The sequence below is a fragment of the Dendrobates tinctorius genome, unplaced genomic scaffold (assembly GCF_039654945.1).
Source record: "Dendrobates tinctorius isolate UK_male_01 unplaced genomic scaffold, ASM3965494v1 ptg000046l, whole genome shotgun sequence".
NCBI lineage: Eukaryota > Metazoa > Chordata > Amphibia > Anura > Dendrobatidae > Dendrobates > Dendrobates tinctorius.
Window position 1 is genome coordinate 4,273,924 of NW_027361714.1, and position 19,334 is coordinate 4,293,257.

General features: G+C 42.2%; 1 protein-coding gene across 1 annotated transcript in view; it reads right to left on the reverse strand.

Moving 5' to 3' along the window:
• Window positions 1–19,334, reverse strand: part of HIVEP2 (HIVEP zinc finger 2) — a 261,592-nt gene that overhangs the window by 25,609 nt on the left and 216,649 nt on the right. Inside the window, exon 5 of the mRNA XM_073575665.1 lies at window positions 266–5,626. Coding sequence (XP_073431766.1) covers window positions 266–5,329 — 5,064 coding nt within the window. The 5' untranslated portion in view covers window positions 5,330–5,626. The remainder of the gene's footprint in view (window positions 1–265; window positions 5,627–19,334) is intronic.

Sequence of the window (19,334 nt, forward strand, 5' to 3'; positions counted from 1 at the left end):
CTACTCCAATTTTTATGTGTTAGTAGTATTTGATTTTCTAAAAATGTGTGTGTTAATGGATGTGAATACTTTTCTGCCCAGTGATGACAAAAGTATTCTAGGAGTGCTACCTTTATTGGCTAACCAGAAAATAGTATGTTTGTAAGCTTACAGAGTGCGGAGACTCCTTCAGGCAAGATTACAAAAAAAAAATCACATGATATAATTTGTTATTGTACATCATGTGTGTTAATGGGTAATTTATTATTTTTATATTACAGCTTACCTTTGCAAACTGAAGTTTCCATACACTTGAAGAAGTTAGTTTTCCAGCTCCAGATCTGTGCATAACAGCCATGGTGTATATTTCACTCGTATTCTTTTGCTTAGACCTCAGAAGTGATAACGATGTTCTTGTACTAAGGCCTGAAGGGTTGGGATTGCAAGAGCTAATACACCATGCAGCATAAACAGATGACTTCAGTGATTCCTGTTCTGTGTGGTTGGGTTTGGCATAGTTGAGGAAACACCAGCTGACGGTAGTAGTAGTCCGCAGGCTTGGGAACTGGAGAATATGTTGTACTTCCTCTGTTGAAGAGGAGCTTTGTGACATCTGCATTAATATTCCCACAGAACGCTTTTTGTCATTCAGTGGTTCATCCTCAAGAATTTCACTTGATGACCTCTGTGGACTTAAGCTCATATCAGAAGCTGTGTCCTCATCGCAAAACTCATCTGGTGACATTCGGCCTTCAGGTGCATCACTGGACCTTGATTCCGACAATGTTTTTTCAACAAAAGATATGCTTAGTGGTGAATTTGACAATGAGGGTGAAGGTGTCTGAGTGGCTGAAGAAAGACTGTCTTTTTGATCTAATGTTCGTCCTTGTCTTACCAACTGAGGCTTAGAGGTCCGTGACAAATTCTTTTTTATGTCTGAATTAGTCAATTCTACTGCACTTAATTCTTTGACAATTTGTCCATACATCTTTTCATCTTTTACTCGTTTTTGCTGTTTTGTTTCTATGAATAGTTCTAGACTACTTGCAGGTGAAAGCATGCGTTTTCCACCTCCGAAAGATGATGTATTGTCAGAACTAGACACCAAACATAAAGGGATTGCAGAATCTAAGCCTAATGGCAATGTCTGTGGCATTTTCCATAAAGGATATTGTTCCAGTTCTCCACAGGGTGCTAGCATTTGGGCTATGTTGAATCCTATACCTTTCATGGATGCGCTTGTTGCCATTACTCTTTGGGATGTACTTCCATTCACTTTGCAGCAGATTACTATGGACGGATTGTTAGTTTGAGAGTGAGTAACAATAATTTGTGAAATGCTAGTATACATGACACTACCATACGATGGCACGTGTGTTTGAATCCTAACCGGAACAACAGGCCCTGCCAAAGGCTGAAGTGAGCCAGCACTAGGAGACACAGATAGTTGTTGATCATTAGAAGAATCACTTGAACCACCACTGTGATCTCTCTGTAGCTTTGAAAGAATATTTTTAGATTTCTTAGAAGACGATGATGACTCTACATATGGTTGATAGCCTTTTTCCATACTATGAATATAGCTAAGAGACTTGCATACAATAGGATCTTGAGTAGTACCGAGGTAAAAAGATGACTGCAGCTCTGACGGTGTTGGAGGCTTGAAATATGTATTTTGTAAAGATTGCAAATGATGCTGGAAATGTCTCTGCAAAGGATCTATACAAGATGGCCACAATAGAGGAGGATGAGTTGGCAATTGAGCCATGCAAACAGAAGTGTAAGGTAACTGAAATGTATTATGAACTGGTGGATATAAAATTTTCTCAGAATGTGGAAATATATGCTGCTGTTCTGGCAAATGTCTTTTGGCGATGTAAGAAGATGGTGAACCTAGCGGATTTCTCAACACATCATGACTTGTTATAGACTGCTGTGGATAATGTGATGAAGTACAGGTAGGTTGGGCAGATGTACCAACAGCTAGATTTAAGGATTCATCAGGAAGATTTATGGAACCTGATAAAGAAGATGATGAAGACCGCTGCCAGGCAATCTGTGAAGATCTACGATTTGCGTAGGCAGCATCAGGCTGTTCTTGGTTCCCAAGCTGTTCTTGCTCTGGCTGAGAATTTTCAGGGAATCCACTAAAAGAGGCTTGACGAATGAGAAAGCATTTTTTACGCTCACGGGCAGGAGACAAGGTTGTAGTGATGGCACCAGGGACAGATGCATGTGTTAGGTTTCCATAGTCAAAAGACTTACTCCTTATTTCAGGAATCTCACTTAAACTTGGGCATGGTATCTGCTCAGAAGAAGACCGTCTCATTTCTTTATGATGGTGGTGGCTGGGTACCGAAAGTGAGTAAGCTCCAGGAGGAACAGTTAAAAACTCAGGTGGCCTACCAATTTCATCCTGCTTTGCAGAGACTGTAGATTTTATTATTTCATCTCTGTCAAAAGACATTGAGAAACTAGAACTGTGAGATAAGTTACTTTCCTGACTTGGACTGCGAGACAAACTTGTTCCTGTTGACTCAAAGCTAGATTCACCTGATGAATTTTCCATATCTGCCAAACGAAGACGCTTCTTCTTTGGAGGCAATTTCTCTGCTGGTAGTTGAGACAGTGTTTCACTTCTTTGGGGCCACTGAAATTCTTCTTGCGTTTTTTCCGGCTCTTTGACAGGAATTTCTGGTTCCTTTTCAGGTTTGTCTGGTTCCTCTGTAACTCGAATCTCAGGTACTGTAATATTGTGTTGACGAACCAATTTAGGAGGCATATGATATGTAGACTGTTGCTGGTTTTGAGATGGAGATGGCCTTCCTGTAGATTCACTAAGGTCAGGTGTTTGAGTCCATTCTGGACTCATAGAAGACATTGTATTTCCACTGTCACAAGTTTCAGAGGGAGAGCAGGCCTTATCTGGCTGGATAGAGAGAAGTTCTGTGGATTCAGATCTTTCAAAAGAGTTAGGTCTACTCAAAGAGTTAGTGTGTTGTATTACTGATATGACATTACCATGAGGTTTTCTACTGATTACATCTACTACCCTATCTGTGTCTGAAGATGATTCATCTAACACAGGTACAGGGCTTCCAATTTGCTGATGTGATCGACTTATCTCAAAACGGTCTTGTTGCCCACTGTAAACATATTCTTGCCCTGAAATAGAAAATCCAATCCTGGCAGGTTCTTGACTTGGTGATTTTGTATCAAAATCTAAAATCACAGGGCTGCTTGCTGAACTGCTAGGCATAGAAATATCTTCTTCATCTCCAACACTCTTTTCTTTTCTACGTTTTCTGTTTTCAATTGTTGTTCCAAACCGAGGAGGAGAAGGTGCTGTAACATCTACAAAATACTCCCCTGGCTTCATTCCACCTATATACTGTACATCTCTGTATCCTTGTTTGTGAACTTCATAATCGTCCCACCTTTTAGGCTGCATTCCTGAGACGTATTCATACGCTGAAGCCAATTTCTTTTCTTTAGATGAAACATGTTTTTCATGCATTGTTTTCCTGCAATAAGCGACAGCAGCATTTTTTGACATTCTAGAATATGCATCAAACTCTGAATGACCCTCTAAGACCAGTGGTAACTCAAAAGCACCTTGCCTCCTAAGGAGTCTTTGATGAGAAATACCTGCTGGACCTGGGTAAAACACATCATCAGATCCTGTCATGCGTTCATCAAATGAGTGACTTCCTCTAATAGAAGTAGGCACACTTAAACTCACACCAGAAGAGGTTGGCATTGAATTGCTTCTTATAAGCGTTGATGTCTCTCCGGAAGGCTCCAAAAACACTGCTGTTTGGCCCTGTGGCATTTCTGAGTACACATTTGTTTCTTTATCAGGAGATTCTCCAATGAGATGTGTTTTTTGAAAATCAGAAGTATGAATTCCACATAATCTTGACTTTATATTCTTTAATTTGCTATGGTCTAAATCCCTTTTTGTCATATAATGTGAGATATGTTCCTCGATCATGCTGGAGTTAACAATTGATACACTGCCTTCTTGACTTTGTAGTGAAGATCTAGGGCTAAGTCTACAGTATTTACCAAAGATAATTTCTTCATAAGAGGTTGCATTGGTATTTGGAGGACTTATATTTTGCTCGGCACTTTCTGATCGAGAAAAATAACCAGAGTCTGTGCTTCCTTTACTATGAGGGCTCAGGAGATTTAAGGACTTTTCATAGTCATGCCCTTTCTTTTCTGTAAGTTTTAGTGCAAGTTTTTGCCTAGCAGTATGTAGTTCATCACTTTTTCCACTTAGTGATGGGTTGTGCATTAAATCAGATGTCACATAATGTGAGCTTTCACTAGGTAGGTGGATGCCACTCTTAGGGATTATCAGTATTGGCACTTTCATTGGGCCTCCTAATGATTCCTCTGAAGTATGGAAACCAGGATCAATAAATTCCCCACTTCTAACACTCACGTCTAATGGAATTTGTGAAATGGGGCTTAGTTTTTCAGAATCTTCAACTAGCAACAATGTCTCTTCATCAGTGTCTGTACTTTGTTCCCCATCAGAATGTATTTCATTTTCTACATCAATGCAAGAAGCCTCAAGGTCTAATTTGGACATACCAGAGTCAGTAAAAGGAACTAATCCAGCTTTAATGGCATGTGCATGCGACTTCCTGTGCTTATATAAATTGCTTTTCGTTTTGAATGAAAAACCACAGGGTACACACGGATACGGACGCTCTCCTGTGTGAGATCGTATATGTTTTTTCAGCACACTTGGTTTGGCACAAGCCCGTGTACAATACGGACATATATATTTGCCGGGTTTTTTGGGCTTTTGCTCCTTTCTGTGAGAGTCTTCTGGCTGATCAACAGACTTCTGTGAGTATTGGCTATATGATGAAGCAAGTGAAAATTTCTTTCTGGAAAACTCTGTACTTTGTCCTTGAATCCGAAGGAATAAGTCCTCTGAAGCAACAGGCAAACGACTGTGATATGGATAAGCATGTCCTTCAAGGCTCTGATGAGGCTTAGAACTGTGCACTAGCCTCTGTTGGTGCAGATTATGCTGGGGAAAAGAAAGTGAATGCCGGTGAGAATAGGAGCCAGAACGCTTCTGTGCATATTGCTTTCCTGGCATCTGCTGGCTACTTTCATTTTGTAATCCTACTTTTAAAGAACTGTAATGCTGTACTGATGGTAGGTTTGCAATCAGTTCAGCGTTAGCCTGTCTTTCTCCATCGTGGCTGTCATAAGTGCTCATTGTAACAACAGCTGGATGCTCTTGTCTCCATCTGTTTGATACCTTCTCGGATTCTCCACACCTTGAGGTAGATTCTTGCTCTAATATGGTGTCTCCAGAGTCCATTTTGATGATGTTGGTCTTCAGTGCTAGCTTACTTTAATGCTATACAGACACATGGACTGTGATTGACTTTGCTCATTAAATCAGAGTCATTGCCATTTTCCTTTTTATCAAGTCACCGATATGTATTTTGATATATATCTCCATGAAGCGGTATATCTTCATTAATCAAAAGGTTCATGCATGACCAAAAGCTTCAAAAATGAGGTTGAAATATTTTGTGAATCAAGATATGGATAATCCAGGGTGATATGTATGACTAAGGTGCAATTCTTTTCAGTGACAGCGTACATACATGGCCTGAAAAACATAAAAATAGGGAATCAGAATTACAGTATAAGAGTATTTTCCAAGCAATATTGTCCAACCTTAATTATGTAATATTATTGCATATATAGCACTGACATTATTGTGCAGCACTTTACAGATTGTCATCACTCACTGTCCCTACTGGGGCTCACAATCTAAATTCCCTATCAGTATTTTTTTTAAGCGTGAGAAGAAAATGTAGCAACCAGAAGTAACACACACAAACAATGGGACAGCATATAAAATCCATGCAGATGTTGTCCATGGTCAGATTAGAACCCAAATTAGTATTCTATGGTTAGATCTGGTTTACTATTCATTTTATTTGAGCAAAGAAAGAGATCTCTACTATTATAATGCAACCAATGCAAGACCAAAAACCACTTGAAATTGGGTTCCTCTAATCACCCATGGGCTGTGGGCACTAAAGTAAGCAACTTTGAACACTCTGCAGGGGTCACGCTAAGTGTAATGGACTGAAATACTTAAGATGTATTCTGCCAGCTTGAGTTTAAAAAAAGATCTAAGAAGAAAACACTTCCCATAACCGCTCATTCGCGTCATTAAAAAAAATTAGCAGCACAAGTGTGAATTTTCCAGGAATAGCCTAGTCACTAAGCTACTAAAACCCCCTTGTGATTGGCTGATTAGACTCAGTTCTTGCCTAAACTCAACAAACCAACAGAATGAATGAGTTGCAATATAAATAAAGTAAACTTTTCTCTGAAGAATGAAAGATAAAATAGAGTAAGAAAATTACTACACTGAGATCATTATCTGCCAACCAGAACGTTTCAGTAACTATTTACCCAGATAATTCCAGGATATATCTTTGTTTTTAGGTTCAGCAAAGACGGAGGTGTCGGCACTACTTCAGAGAAGAAAAGTTAGCTATCTCTTAGATCTTCTCCTATCTTTCTGACAGGTCTAAGGGCCCTGTCACACATAGCCATCTCGTTAGCGAGATCGCTGCTGAGTCACAAGTTTTGTGACACAACAGCGATCTCACCAGCGAGATCGCTGTGTGTGACAGCGATCAGCGACTGGCCCCCTGCCGGTATCGTTGATCACTGTAGGAAACTGCTGAACATTTCTTTTGTCGCTGGTCTCCCGTTGGCCAGCACGCATCGCTGCGTGTGACAGGCAGGAAACCAGCGATCTGCTGGTAACTAACGTACACATCGGGTATCTAAGGGACGCACGTCCCTTGGATACCCGATGAGTACGTTAGTTACAAACACCCTGCATCAGCGCGCTGGTAACTAACGAACACAGCAACGCCGCACGCTCGGCGCCGCTGTGCTGATCGCTGGTGAAGCTGGCTGTGTGACAGCTCATCAGCGATCACATAGTGACTCACCAGCGATCCTGACACGTTGATATCGTTGTTGGGATCGCTGGTGAGTCGCTATGTGTGACTCCAGCTTAAGCTCAGTACTTAGTCCTTTTCTTTTCTCCATCTAAACATATTGATTTACCCAAATCATGATTTTCAATACCAACTATATGACGATGACCCCCAAATATATGTTTCTACTTCTAATCTAGATGCTAGTGTCTCTGCCTATTAGCAATTTCCTTACCTATGTGATACAAGCCATCTAATACAACACACCAACAGGATAGAGCTTAGTTATCGGCTTTCACCCATCAAAATCTATTTTCACACCCAAAATATCCTTGTCCTTTAAAACCACACCAATGTCCCGGCTCTAAGTTTGTTCCATGCGGGACAGGAAACATGTATATCTTTGTACCGTGTTAGCCAGTTACCGTGTTCCATGCGGGAATCATTTTATTATTATTTGAATGTCACTTTCACATTCTCAATACCTCTTTCCATCGCCAACGTAAAAACATTTCCCACATCCAGACTTATCTTACATATGAGTCTACCAATATGAGATCACAGATAATTATAATCCCGACTAGACCGGTGCAATACCTTCTCACATACTAAGCTTACCACACTTACTACTGCTCTCCTATTTCTCTCCTGCCAAATCATCTCCTCTTATTTGTCTTTGCAAAAGAATCAAATTAAAAATGTTCATGTAAATTTTACAAATTCCCAACCAATTCTGCTCCATTATACATTACTTCACATAAGACCAGCCACTCTACATGAAAAATCTGTTCTGCAGATGACAATCTCTGTTGTCCTACTGTAGTCACCTCCTTACACTTGAACATTCAACACTCTTTCTTAAAATTCCCTCCCTTGTTCCATCCAACACTCTCCGGGTCACTGAAAATGTGCCTCTCCTGAAAAACATAATCTAAGTTAGAGAGTTACCAACTGGTATTCCAACAGTGCCCCTATCTGACATATCTACAAAAGCTTCCTTTTTCCCCTGTACTCCAAAATTTATTCTCTGTATATTGCAACCTTATCGAGTACCAGCAATTTTGCACCTACATTTTTTTTTCTCTTGAGTTGTGTGGTCTTTTGGGAAAGTGATGTGGTCTCACAGGCAACACTTTGTACCCAAATATTTGACACAAATTTTTGGCACAAAGACAACTAACATGTGAAGGCAACCTAGACTCAACAGTCAAATGATGTACCACATTTATCAAACAGCATAACCATATAAGCACATTTTATGAATTAAACAAGATTTATAAATATTCCCCAACGTATCTTTGGTAATGTGCCCTTTGTAAGGATCTGCATTACCTCAATATTATGCTAATAAAATGCTAAGAAAGGGGATGGTGTTATATAAATGAAAATTAATGCTAGCTGCATAGTCAAGCCTACATTGATGTCTTGTTATTTCTATTTCTTACCGTTAGGAATCGGTAATGCTTATTATACTCTGTCTAGAGCTCATATGTGAAACTCTAGCCCACAGAGTGAGTATATTTGGCCTGCGACGCTGGAAGGGTCACCCGAGTATAATTGACCTGCCATGCCTGGGTAGGTTCTCTAAGTATATTTGTCCCACGACGCCAGGCGGGTCTCCAGTCCAGCACCACATTTTCACCTATATCATCCTAAATGCCGATACAGTTGAAAGCAATGATGAAGGAAGGAGTGCCCTCTCCCATCATTATCACTTTACATCTGACGTCATTACAATGTGTCCGCTGTACCAAGGTGTGCAGAGGAGCTGAAGACACCAAGAAGAAACCGGAACAGCAGGGGAATGGGCAGAGGTGAGTATTTATGTATTTTGTTTAATGTAGGGCCCATTATACTGCATGGAGCACTATGCGGGGCTCATTATACTGTATGGAGCACTATGTGGGGCCATTATGCTGTATCAAGCACTATGTGGGACCATTATACTGTAGGGTGCACTATGTGGGGCTCATTATACTGTATGGAGCACTATGTGGGTCCATTATACTGTATGGAGCACTATGTGGGCCCATTATACTGTATGGAGCACTGTGTGGGGCCATTATGCTGTATCAAGCACTATGTGGGACCATTATACTGTAGGGTGCACTATGTGGGGCTCATTATACTGTATGGAGCACTATGTGGGGCCATTATGCTGTATCAAGCACTATGTGGGACCATTATACTGTAGGGTGCACTATGTGGGGCTCATTATACTGTATGGAGCACTATGTGGGTCCATTATACTGTATGGAGCACTATGTGGGCCCATTATACTGTATGGAGCACTGTGTGGGGCTCATTATACTGTATGGAGCACTATGTGGGGCTATTATGCTGTATGAAGCACTATTTGGGTCCATTATACTGTATGGAGCACTATGTGGGGACATTATACTGTATGGAGCACTATGTGAGGCAACTATATTGTATGGAGCACTATGTGGGGTCATTATACTGTATGGAGCACTATATGGGGCCATTATGCTGTATGAAGCACTATGTGGGTCCATTATACTGTATGGAGCACTATGTGGGTCCATTATACTGTATGGAGCACTATGTGGGGACATTATACTGTATGGAGCACTATGTGAGGCAATTATATTGTATGGAGCACTATGTGGGGTCATTATACTGTATGGAGCACTATGTGGGGCCATTATGCTGTATGGATCACTATGTTGGGCTCATTATACTGTATGGAGAACTATGTGGGTCCATTATACTGTATGGTGCACTATGTTGGTCCATTATACTTTATGGAGCACTGTGTGGGGCTCATTATACTGTATGGAGCACTATGTAGGGCCATTATGCTGTATGAAGCACTATGTGGGTCCATTATACTGTATGAAGCACTATGTGGGTCCATTATACTGTATGGAGCACTATGTGGGTCCATTATACTGTATGGAGCACTATGTGGTGACATTATATTGTATGGAGCACTATGTGAGGCAATTATATTGTATGGAGCACTATGTGGGGTCATTATACTGTATGGAGCACTATATGGGGCCAATATGCTGTATGGAGCACTATGTGGGGACATTATACTGTATGGAGCACTATGTGAGGCAATTATATTGTATGAAGCACTATGTGGGGTCATTATACTGTATAGAGTGCTATGTGATGCCATTATACTGTATGGATCACTATGTGTGGGGCCATTATACTGTATGGGGCACATGTTGTGGCCATTATACTTTATGGAGCACTATATATAGGGCCAATATACTATATAGAAGGCAATGCAGAGCCCCATTGTCCTGTATGAAGGACTATGTGGGGCCCAATATTCTGTATGGACAACATTTTGGGCCATTATACTGTATGAATGCCTGTGTGGGGATTAGGGTACAGTTGGAGAATCATACTGTGATAGGGTCACCTTTCTTTGTTGGGGGAGGATTGAGGGAGGAGGGTACAGTAGGGTATTCATACCACGTGTATAGAAGGTAATGTGGAGGAATTCACTGTGGGGGTATCTTACTGTGTTTGGGGGCACGTTTTGTTGGCATCATAATTTATTATCTGTATTATTCAAGGTTTTATCCTTTATTATTATTTAAATTAGGTCGATGGGCAATATGCTCTTACATAACATTATGTTTTCCAATATTTTATTCTAAGGCCTCTTTCACACATCAGGTTTTCGCCGTCAGGCGCGATCCGGCGCTTTTGACAGAAACCGGATCCGGCGAAATGCAATGCCGGATCCGGTTTCCCCCCCATTGACTTGCATTTGCGCCAGATCGCGCCGGATGGCCATGCGTTTTATCCGATTTTCGCCGGATCCGGCAATGTGTCGCGATCCGGCGTCTGGAAAAAACGGCTACTGTAACGTTTTTTGTCTCCGGCGAAAAAGCCGGACACGCCGGATCCGGCGCGTCCGTCTTTTTCACACAATGAAAGCCTATGAGCGCCGCAATGCGCCTGATCCGGCGAAAGCCGGATCCGGTGGCCGGATCCGGTTTTTTTGGTCTGAGCATGCTCAGTAGCTCTGCCCACAAGACATATATAAAAGCAAGACAGTGGGACCCACAGCCACACCCAACATGCCACCCAAGAAAGCAACCAAGCACAGCAGGAGAAGGCAGGAGACCACTGCAGCACCATCAGCACCACCACCACCCCAAATGGAGCAGCAAATGGAACATGCTGAGGAGGGGAGGCCAGCAGCAGATGAGAGACGGTAATTATCAAATCCCCCATTCCTCCAAACTAGGGCTATTGAATATCAAGATATTCATTGGCCCTTTGTTTCTCTTTATTCAACAGCCGCCCAATAGATGCAGCAGCAGCAGCAATGGCAGCAGCTGGAACACCACCCACAGGCATGGAGTGTGGCCACCAGGAAGACAGCACATCATCTTCTGGGAGCCCTCCCTCGCATCGTCAGCGTTTGACGGTAAGTTTTTATTTCCAAAATCCATCATCTCTGTAATATATGTCTATTCATTGCCTTTTATTTCAAAACAGGATTCACAAGATGAAGAGGAGCTCCCAGAAGAAGAAGGAAGGGGTGGTCAGACACCTGGAGTGGGCTCACAATTGGTAAGTTTTTTGCATCAAACGCAGAAACACAACATCACACTACACACAACACATAGAAAACAATGTTCTGCAGACCACACACAGCAAACAAATGCCTACATCCAAAGACATAACATTTTTTGTTTTCTTCTCTAGTCTTCCCAATCTGGTGCTCGGCCAAGAGGTCCTCGCAGTGCCTCCCAGGGTCGTCGGCGACAGCAACGCGGCGGTCACCAGCGTGTAAGTATAAATATTTTTGCTTTGTTTTTTTGCACTTTTTATTTCATTTCTTTTGTGGAGGCTAATTATGTTATTTTTGTCTTTTTCTTTAACAGCCTTCACAGCGTGCTCCCGACTCTGACGGTGAGGATGGAGGACTCGATGTGGACCACCTCATCGATCTCGTCAGAGAAAGGGAGCCGCTCTGGAATATGGCTGACCGCCGCCACGCTGACCTTATCGTTACCCGACGACTCTGGGAGGAAATCTGTTCGCTCCTTGTGGGCCGCTGGGAGGACCTCGATGTTCGGGCCCAGATTAAAGAGCGTAAGTATATACAGTACCGGTTGCTTGATGTAAACCAGTGTTTCCCGAACTCCAGTCCTCGTGGTCCCCACGGATCATGTGTTCAGGATTTCTATTTACTATGGAAATCCTGAAAACATGACCCCTGGGGACCATGAGGACTGGAGTTTGTGAAACACTGATGTTGTATACTAACCACTCCTTTCTCGTTTCAGGGAACAGAATTGTGAATCGGTGACGGTCTGTGAGGGATCGTTTCAAGAAGGAGTTCAATAAAGAGATGCGGGCCCCGAGTGGATCTGGAGGACGCAGGAGCAAGTACAAGTACGCACAAGCCCTGTCGTTCCTCCGGGAAACAATGGTCACTAGAAGGTAAATATTACACACCACATGTGAAAAAAAATGTTAGATGTAACTTTTTTTTTCAGCCAGGGCCATACCATGTCAGTATTTTAATTGTTTTTTTTTCTCTTTATTCCACAGCACGGTGAGCAGCACTCGGGAGCCTGCACGATTGGACCCTTCTGAGGCGATCCCTGAGGAGACCGGCACCGAGGGACACTTCGACCGCCCCGGTACATCTGCACCTTCCCAGCCTTCCCACACATTCGACCCATCTGTCCCATCCACCAGCACAGGAGCATCGTGGCCGCCTACATTACATGAAGCTGCTGGTGAGGAGATCGCTTTCCCTTTACCCCACCCTTCTGCCCCTGCCACCTCTAGTACACCTGCGGGTACTGGGCGGCAGCGGCAGAGGGGTCAGGAAAAGAGTTATGCGCCAGAGTTCTTGCATCTGAATGCATCTTTCCAGAACTGTCTAAAAGTCTTGTCAGAGCAAATCTCCGCAGGCTTTCAGCAGATCAACTCCAGCATTCTGGAGGTGAAGACACTTCTGCAAACCATGCATTCAGAAGCAAGATCTTCGCCAAACCACACCTTTTTCAGGTCTGTTGTGGAGCGCATGGCAACACTATCTCCTACCCAGCAGATGCATGTAATGCATTCGTGCCACGGTGCTCTACAGCAGGTTACCTCCCAACCTCCACCTCCCACCACTGTAGTTCCTCCACCTGCACCCCCTCCAGCCACTTTCCATCCTCCCCCTCCTATTACATCTGCACCCCCTCCAGCCACTTTCCATCCTCCCCCTCCTATTACATACCAGCAACCTCACCAGTACCAGCAACCTTCCCAGTACCAGCAACCTCCCCAGTACCAGACATCTCCCCACTTCCAGCAACCTGCCCCGTACCAAACTCCTTCCCCGTACCAAACTCCTTCCCCGTACCAAACTCCTTCCCCATACAACTTTCCATCAACATCATCTGCCCCTACAGTCCCTGCCCAACCCTCCACTCCACCGCCCACCACCTCTTCTGCCTCCCACATGTCCACCCATTCTGTAGCTTTTTCCACACCATCACCTCTAACTGTTCCTTCCCCACCACGATCCCAGTCCTCTCTCCACACTCCCATTGTCGAAGTGTCCCGCAGCCCCTCCAGCAGTATTTCCACCCCACACTACACCGAGTTATAATGTTTTTTTTGTAATAAAAATGCCCATTTGGTTGGTTTCAAACCTTTATTAAAAAAGTTTTTTTAAGTTTAAAAACAGTTTACACAAAAAAAAATATTTTAAATAAAAGTTAAATTATTGTTTACACTGGTTGTCTGTCATTTCTTTCTGCGGGGAAATATGTTTAAAAAAAAGGTTAAATACAGGGTATTTAAAAGGTAAAAAGGTATTCAAAACCAGGTATATAACTGTGGGTAAATTTTAGCTTTTTGCCACAGTTGTGTTCCTGGTTGTGTTTGAAGCAAAGTATTTCACCTGAAAAGTTGTGTTTATTGTTGGTGATTTCCTAACAATGTACACAACTTTTGTTAAAAGGTGAAATACTTTGCATAAAACACAACCAGGTACACACCTGTGGCCTAAAGCTAAAAATAGTAAGACCATGACAAGATAGCCAACTTTGGTTGGCAAAGGTATATACTGTTGGTCCAGAAGGTACACAAGTTTGGTTAGGGCACAAATCTTTCACACTCTGTCATCCTGCCAGTGTACTCTGCCTTGAGGTGACATAAAGTATAGTGCAAAATTGTCCCTCATTACTGAAACCGTCACAGAACTTCTAGTGGTAATATTTCCAATGACAACATCCATCTTCGCCAGTAACTTGCTCTTCTCTCCAACCTGCACTTTCTTCTCTACAACCTGTCAAAGAAGGGCTGTAGGAACATGCTATATATAGTTTTCCAGTAGCCAATCCCGTTCGGAAGGCCACAAGGGTCAATTTTAAAAACCAGATCCGGCGTAATCCGTCGAAAAACGGATAGAAAAACGGATGAACCGGATGAGACGGATCCGGTTTTGTCTGTCAAGAACAAGACGGATCCGGCAGAAAACCGGATCCGGCACATCAGGTTTTACAAAACATTTGCCGGATCCGGCATTCCGGCACGACGCCGGATCGCGCCTGACGCCGAAAACCTGATGTGTGAAAGTAGCCTAAGACCTATTAATTAAAATGTACTTTGTTCGTGGGACAACCCCATTAAGTTTGCTTCCATATGAAAAAGTTCTTTGTTATATTTGATAAGGAAGAAGTTCCTCAATTGTAGACAATTTTCATTTGGCCTTGCTCACACAAGCGACTAAATAGGACAAGTGCAATCCGATAAAACATCACATAGCACTCGGCCCAGTGTTATACTATGGAGCAGTGCACATCTACAATTATTTTCTCATGGTTCGGCACAAGAAAACAATCGCCGCATGCTGCGAGTGGCTGCAAGAATCGGATCGCACGCACCCTTTCAGGTGTATAGGTAAGTGTGAAACATCAGACTTCACTTGGATGTCACCCGAGTGCAGTGCAATTTCCGCAGACGCCAGCAAATGGAAGAGATGGAGAAATTACTTCCTACGTCTCCTCCACACGTTCTCTCATGTGAGAGGATTGGAGCACAGAACACTGACACTCAGCTCACGCTTGCAACAGAGTTTGCGCAAAGTGTGGTTAGCATATTGCATCCAATATCAAGGTTGGCCCGCGACTGTGCTCAAGCTTTTAATTTTGGCTGTCTTGTGTATTTGAGATTGACATCCCTGATCTAGAGTCTAGACTGTTACTATAATATTACTAAACATATCCACATTTACATGTAAGGATTGTTTTCGCAATTTTGCAGTTATCTCCCTCGTGTTTTTGTTGAGATTTTGAGGCAAGTTCAAATCCATAGCATGTCAATTCTTTCAGCATTTTTCACCCATTCAAATTATGAAGAATAAATGCATCAAAACAGTATTTTAAAATATGACAAAAACACGCATATTTTATGCGTTTTTCTTGCTAAGAGACAATTTTTTGGTGCAGAAATGTCTGCTGTGAATACTTAAGATGTCCATACCCATAGCTGCCAAAAGGGCCCGACTGCCATTCAGTCGTGGGCCAATATTTTTTTAACTCACACATAGTGGTTGCTAATACTATTACAGTGTGTATCCAGGAGCTTGCTCCAATCTATCCAGGAGAACCCTGTTTCATTTTTCTTTGCTTATGTACACTGCCTGCAGAATTATTAGGCAAGTTGTATTTGAGAGGATTCTTTTTATTATTGAACAACAACTATGTTCTCAATCAACCCAAAAGACTCATAAATAGCAAAGCTTAATATTTTTGGAAGTTGGAGTGGGTTTTTTTTTAGATTTGGCTATCTTAGGAGGATATCTGTTTTTTCAGGTAACTATTACTATTATTAGGCAACTTAATAAAAACCAAATATATACCTAACTCACTTGTTTATTTTCACCAGGTAAACCAATATAACAACACAAAATTTAGAAATAAACATTTCTGACATTCAAAAAAAAAAAAAAATCAGTGACCAATATAGCCACCTTTCTTTACGATGACACTCAAAAGCCTTCCAGCCATTGATTCTGTCAGTTGCTTGATCTGTTTACGATCAACATTGCGTGCCGCAGCCACCACAGCCTCCCTGACACTGTTCCGAGAAGTGTAATGTTTTGACTCCATGTAGATCTCACATTTTAAGAGGGACCACAGGTTCTCTATGGGGTTCAGATCAGGTGAATAAGGAGGCCAAGTCATTATTTTTTCTTCTTTTAGACTTTTAGTGGCCAGCCACGCTGTGGAGTATTTGGATGCATGTGATGGAGCATTGTCCTGCATGAAAATTATGTTTTTCTTGAATGATACCGACCTCTTCCTGTACCACTTCTTGAAGGAGGTGTCTTCCAGAAACTTGCAATAGGTCTGGGAGTTGAGCTTCACTCCATCCTCAACCCGAAAAGGTCCCACAAGTTCATCTTTGATTATACCAGCCCATACCAGTACCCCACCTCCACCTTGCTGGCATCTGAGTCAGAGTGGAGTTCTCTGGCCTTTACAGATCCAGCCTCGGGCCCATCCATCTGGCCCATCAAGAGTCACTCTCATTTCATCAGTCCATAAAACCTTAGAAAAATCAGTCTTAAGATATTTCAGTCTTTTCGTTTTATCTTATGTTTCTTGTTCAAAGGTGGTCATTTTTCAGCCTTCCTTATCTTGGCCATGTCCCTGAGTATGGCACACTTTGTGCTTTTTGATACTCCAGTAACGTTGCAGCTCTGAAATATGGCAAAACTGGTGGCAGATGGCATCTTGGCAGCTTGACTTTCCTCAATTCGAGGGCAGTTAATTGGCGCCTTTTTTCATCAACACGCTTCTTGCGACCCTGTTGGCTATTTGCCATGAAACGCTTGATTGTTCGGTGATCACGCTTCAAAAGTTTGGCAATTTCAAGACTGCTGCATCCCTCTGCAAGACATCACAATTTTTGACTTTTCAGAGTCCGTCGAATCTTTCTTCTGACCCATTTTGCCAAAGGAAAGGAAGTAGCCTAATAATTAAGCACACCTTATATAGGGTGTTGATGTCATTAGATCACACCCCTCCTCATTACAGAGATGCAAATCACCTCATTTACATAATTGGCAGTTGGCTTTCAAGCCTATACAGCTTGCAGTAGGACAACATGTATAAAAAGGATGATGTGATCAAAATACTCATTTGCCTAATAACTCTGCACACAGTGTAGAAAGCAAATCAAACTTTTTAGCGCTGGTTGATAATAAAGTCTCAGATTCATCTTCTGTAATGTATTCAATACAGAAATGGGAATCATTTACTGTACTGTAAAATTTTAAAGAAAAGACACATCATTGAACACAAAATATTTTTTATCCAGTTACATGCTATATACTCTTCCATATTTTGGATGAGACTTGGGGTTCAATTCTATGGAAGAGCCAAAAAAAACAGATTTTTAACATAGAAAACTGTATTTAGCCTTGTAAATTTTAATAATTGGTGATGTATAAAACCACATCTGGTACAGATGCCATAGAGATTACTTTTTGGATAACAATATAGATGGATAATTGTCTGTTTTCTGGATAAAGATTGGATTTTTTTTATACACTTGTGTGAACTTAGCCTTACAATGAGAAGGCATACCAGGTTGGGCAATTTTTTTAAAAAAATAGTAAAACCCTTAATGCATAATATCTACTGACATTAAAAAATAAATACATATACTGTATATCACATATTACATACATCAGTATTGAGTGACCGGCACTATTGTAAATGGCCGTTATGTGTCTCAGAGGAAGTCCTCTGCGCTGTAAGCCAGTAATGTTGCTCTGGCACCTGTAGTCCTACGAGCCTTGTTTTTGTTACAAGGGGGGCTTACAGGGTTAGCCGGAGAGCTGGGCGGGACTGGCTAACCACACACACCTCCCACCTATGGAGGTGGTTACAGCTACATAATGTGACCATGGTTTGGGTCACATGGTCTGTGCTCTAAGGTCCTGAAAGACAGGACAGGCCTGTATGTTGGAAGGTCCTAGGAGTGGACGGACTTCCTGAAGAACACATGGCTAGGCCGTGTATGTGCAGAGTCTGGGACGTCACTGCGTTAGCGAAGCTACCGTCCTTCTGAGGGTCTGGACTGTCGGGAGTGCCCTGGTCACAAGAACAGTGATCCCCGCAAGGCAGCTTCCCCAGGAGAGAGGACTGACAGGAGTCAGCATGGGGAGCAGGAGCTCCAGGAAGGTAACTCCAGACAAAGGGGGTTATAATTCCCTCCTCTTCCTTCCCTCCCCTCCTCATTACTTCCCCTCCATATTATTGTTAAAAATCCTTTAATAAAATTATTTGGAAAAGGAATAGACTGTCGATGTTTATTACTTTCAGGTGATGTATGTAATGGACTGTTCGTGGTGCGGTTTATGATTGCATAACAAACCACAGGGACTTTATCCAGTTGCCAATTGAGTGTCCCCCAAAACACTTGCAGTGATCGCTATCTTACAGCATACAGAACAAAATAAAAAATAACACACAAAAAAAATCAGAGTCAGGCTGATAAAAGCTAAGGGGTCGGATTCATTAAGACCGACGTTATACATGCCAATTTTAATGAAATGACGTGGAGGAATAAGATGTGCGTAATTGATTACGTGGAATACGCCACTTAATGAATTAGATGCATCTTATAAGCGCCATTCCCCTGTGCCAGAGATATATTTGCCCTCTCCTGGATATCCTCATACTTCAATAACCACACATTTTATGCCTCTCATTCCCATTCTACCTCCTTATCCTGCTCCTTCTCTGCTCTTGCTCTTACAGGCTGTGTCCTGGGACCCCTACTCGTCTTCATCTATAATCTATAGTATAGATTCTATACCTATGGCCTGGGACAACTTAAAGTCCTGTAGCTTCCAGTACCACCTACGGTGGGCAAAATAAATATTTGATACACTGCCGATTTTGCAAGTTCTCCCACCTACAAAAAATGGATAGATCTGTCATTTTTATCATAGTTACACTTCAACTGTGAGAGACAAAATCTAAAAATAAAAAACAGAAAATTATATTGTATGACTTTTAAATAATTAAATACATTTTATTGCATGAAATAAGTCTTTGATTACCTACCAACCAGCAAGAAATCTGGCTTTCACAGACCTGCTAGTTTTTCTGTAAGGCCGGGGTCACACTGGCGAGGAATACGGCCGAGTGAGAGGCACTAAAAGCATGCATTAGACACGGACAAATGATTCTCTATGGGGCCCCTCGCACCAGCCGTATATTTCTCGAGCGTATTCTACGGTCCGTGTCAATCGCAGCATGCTGCGATTCTCAGCGTACTACGGCCGTAGTACGCCAATGCAAGTCTATGGGTGCGCAAAAAATACGGATT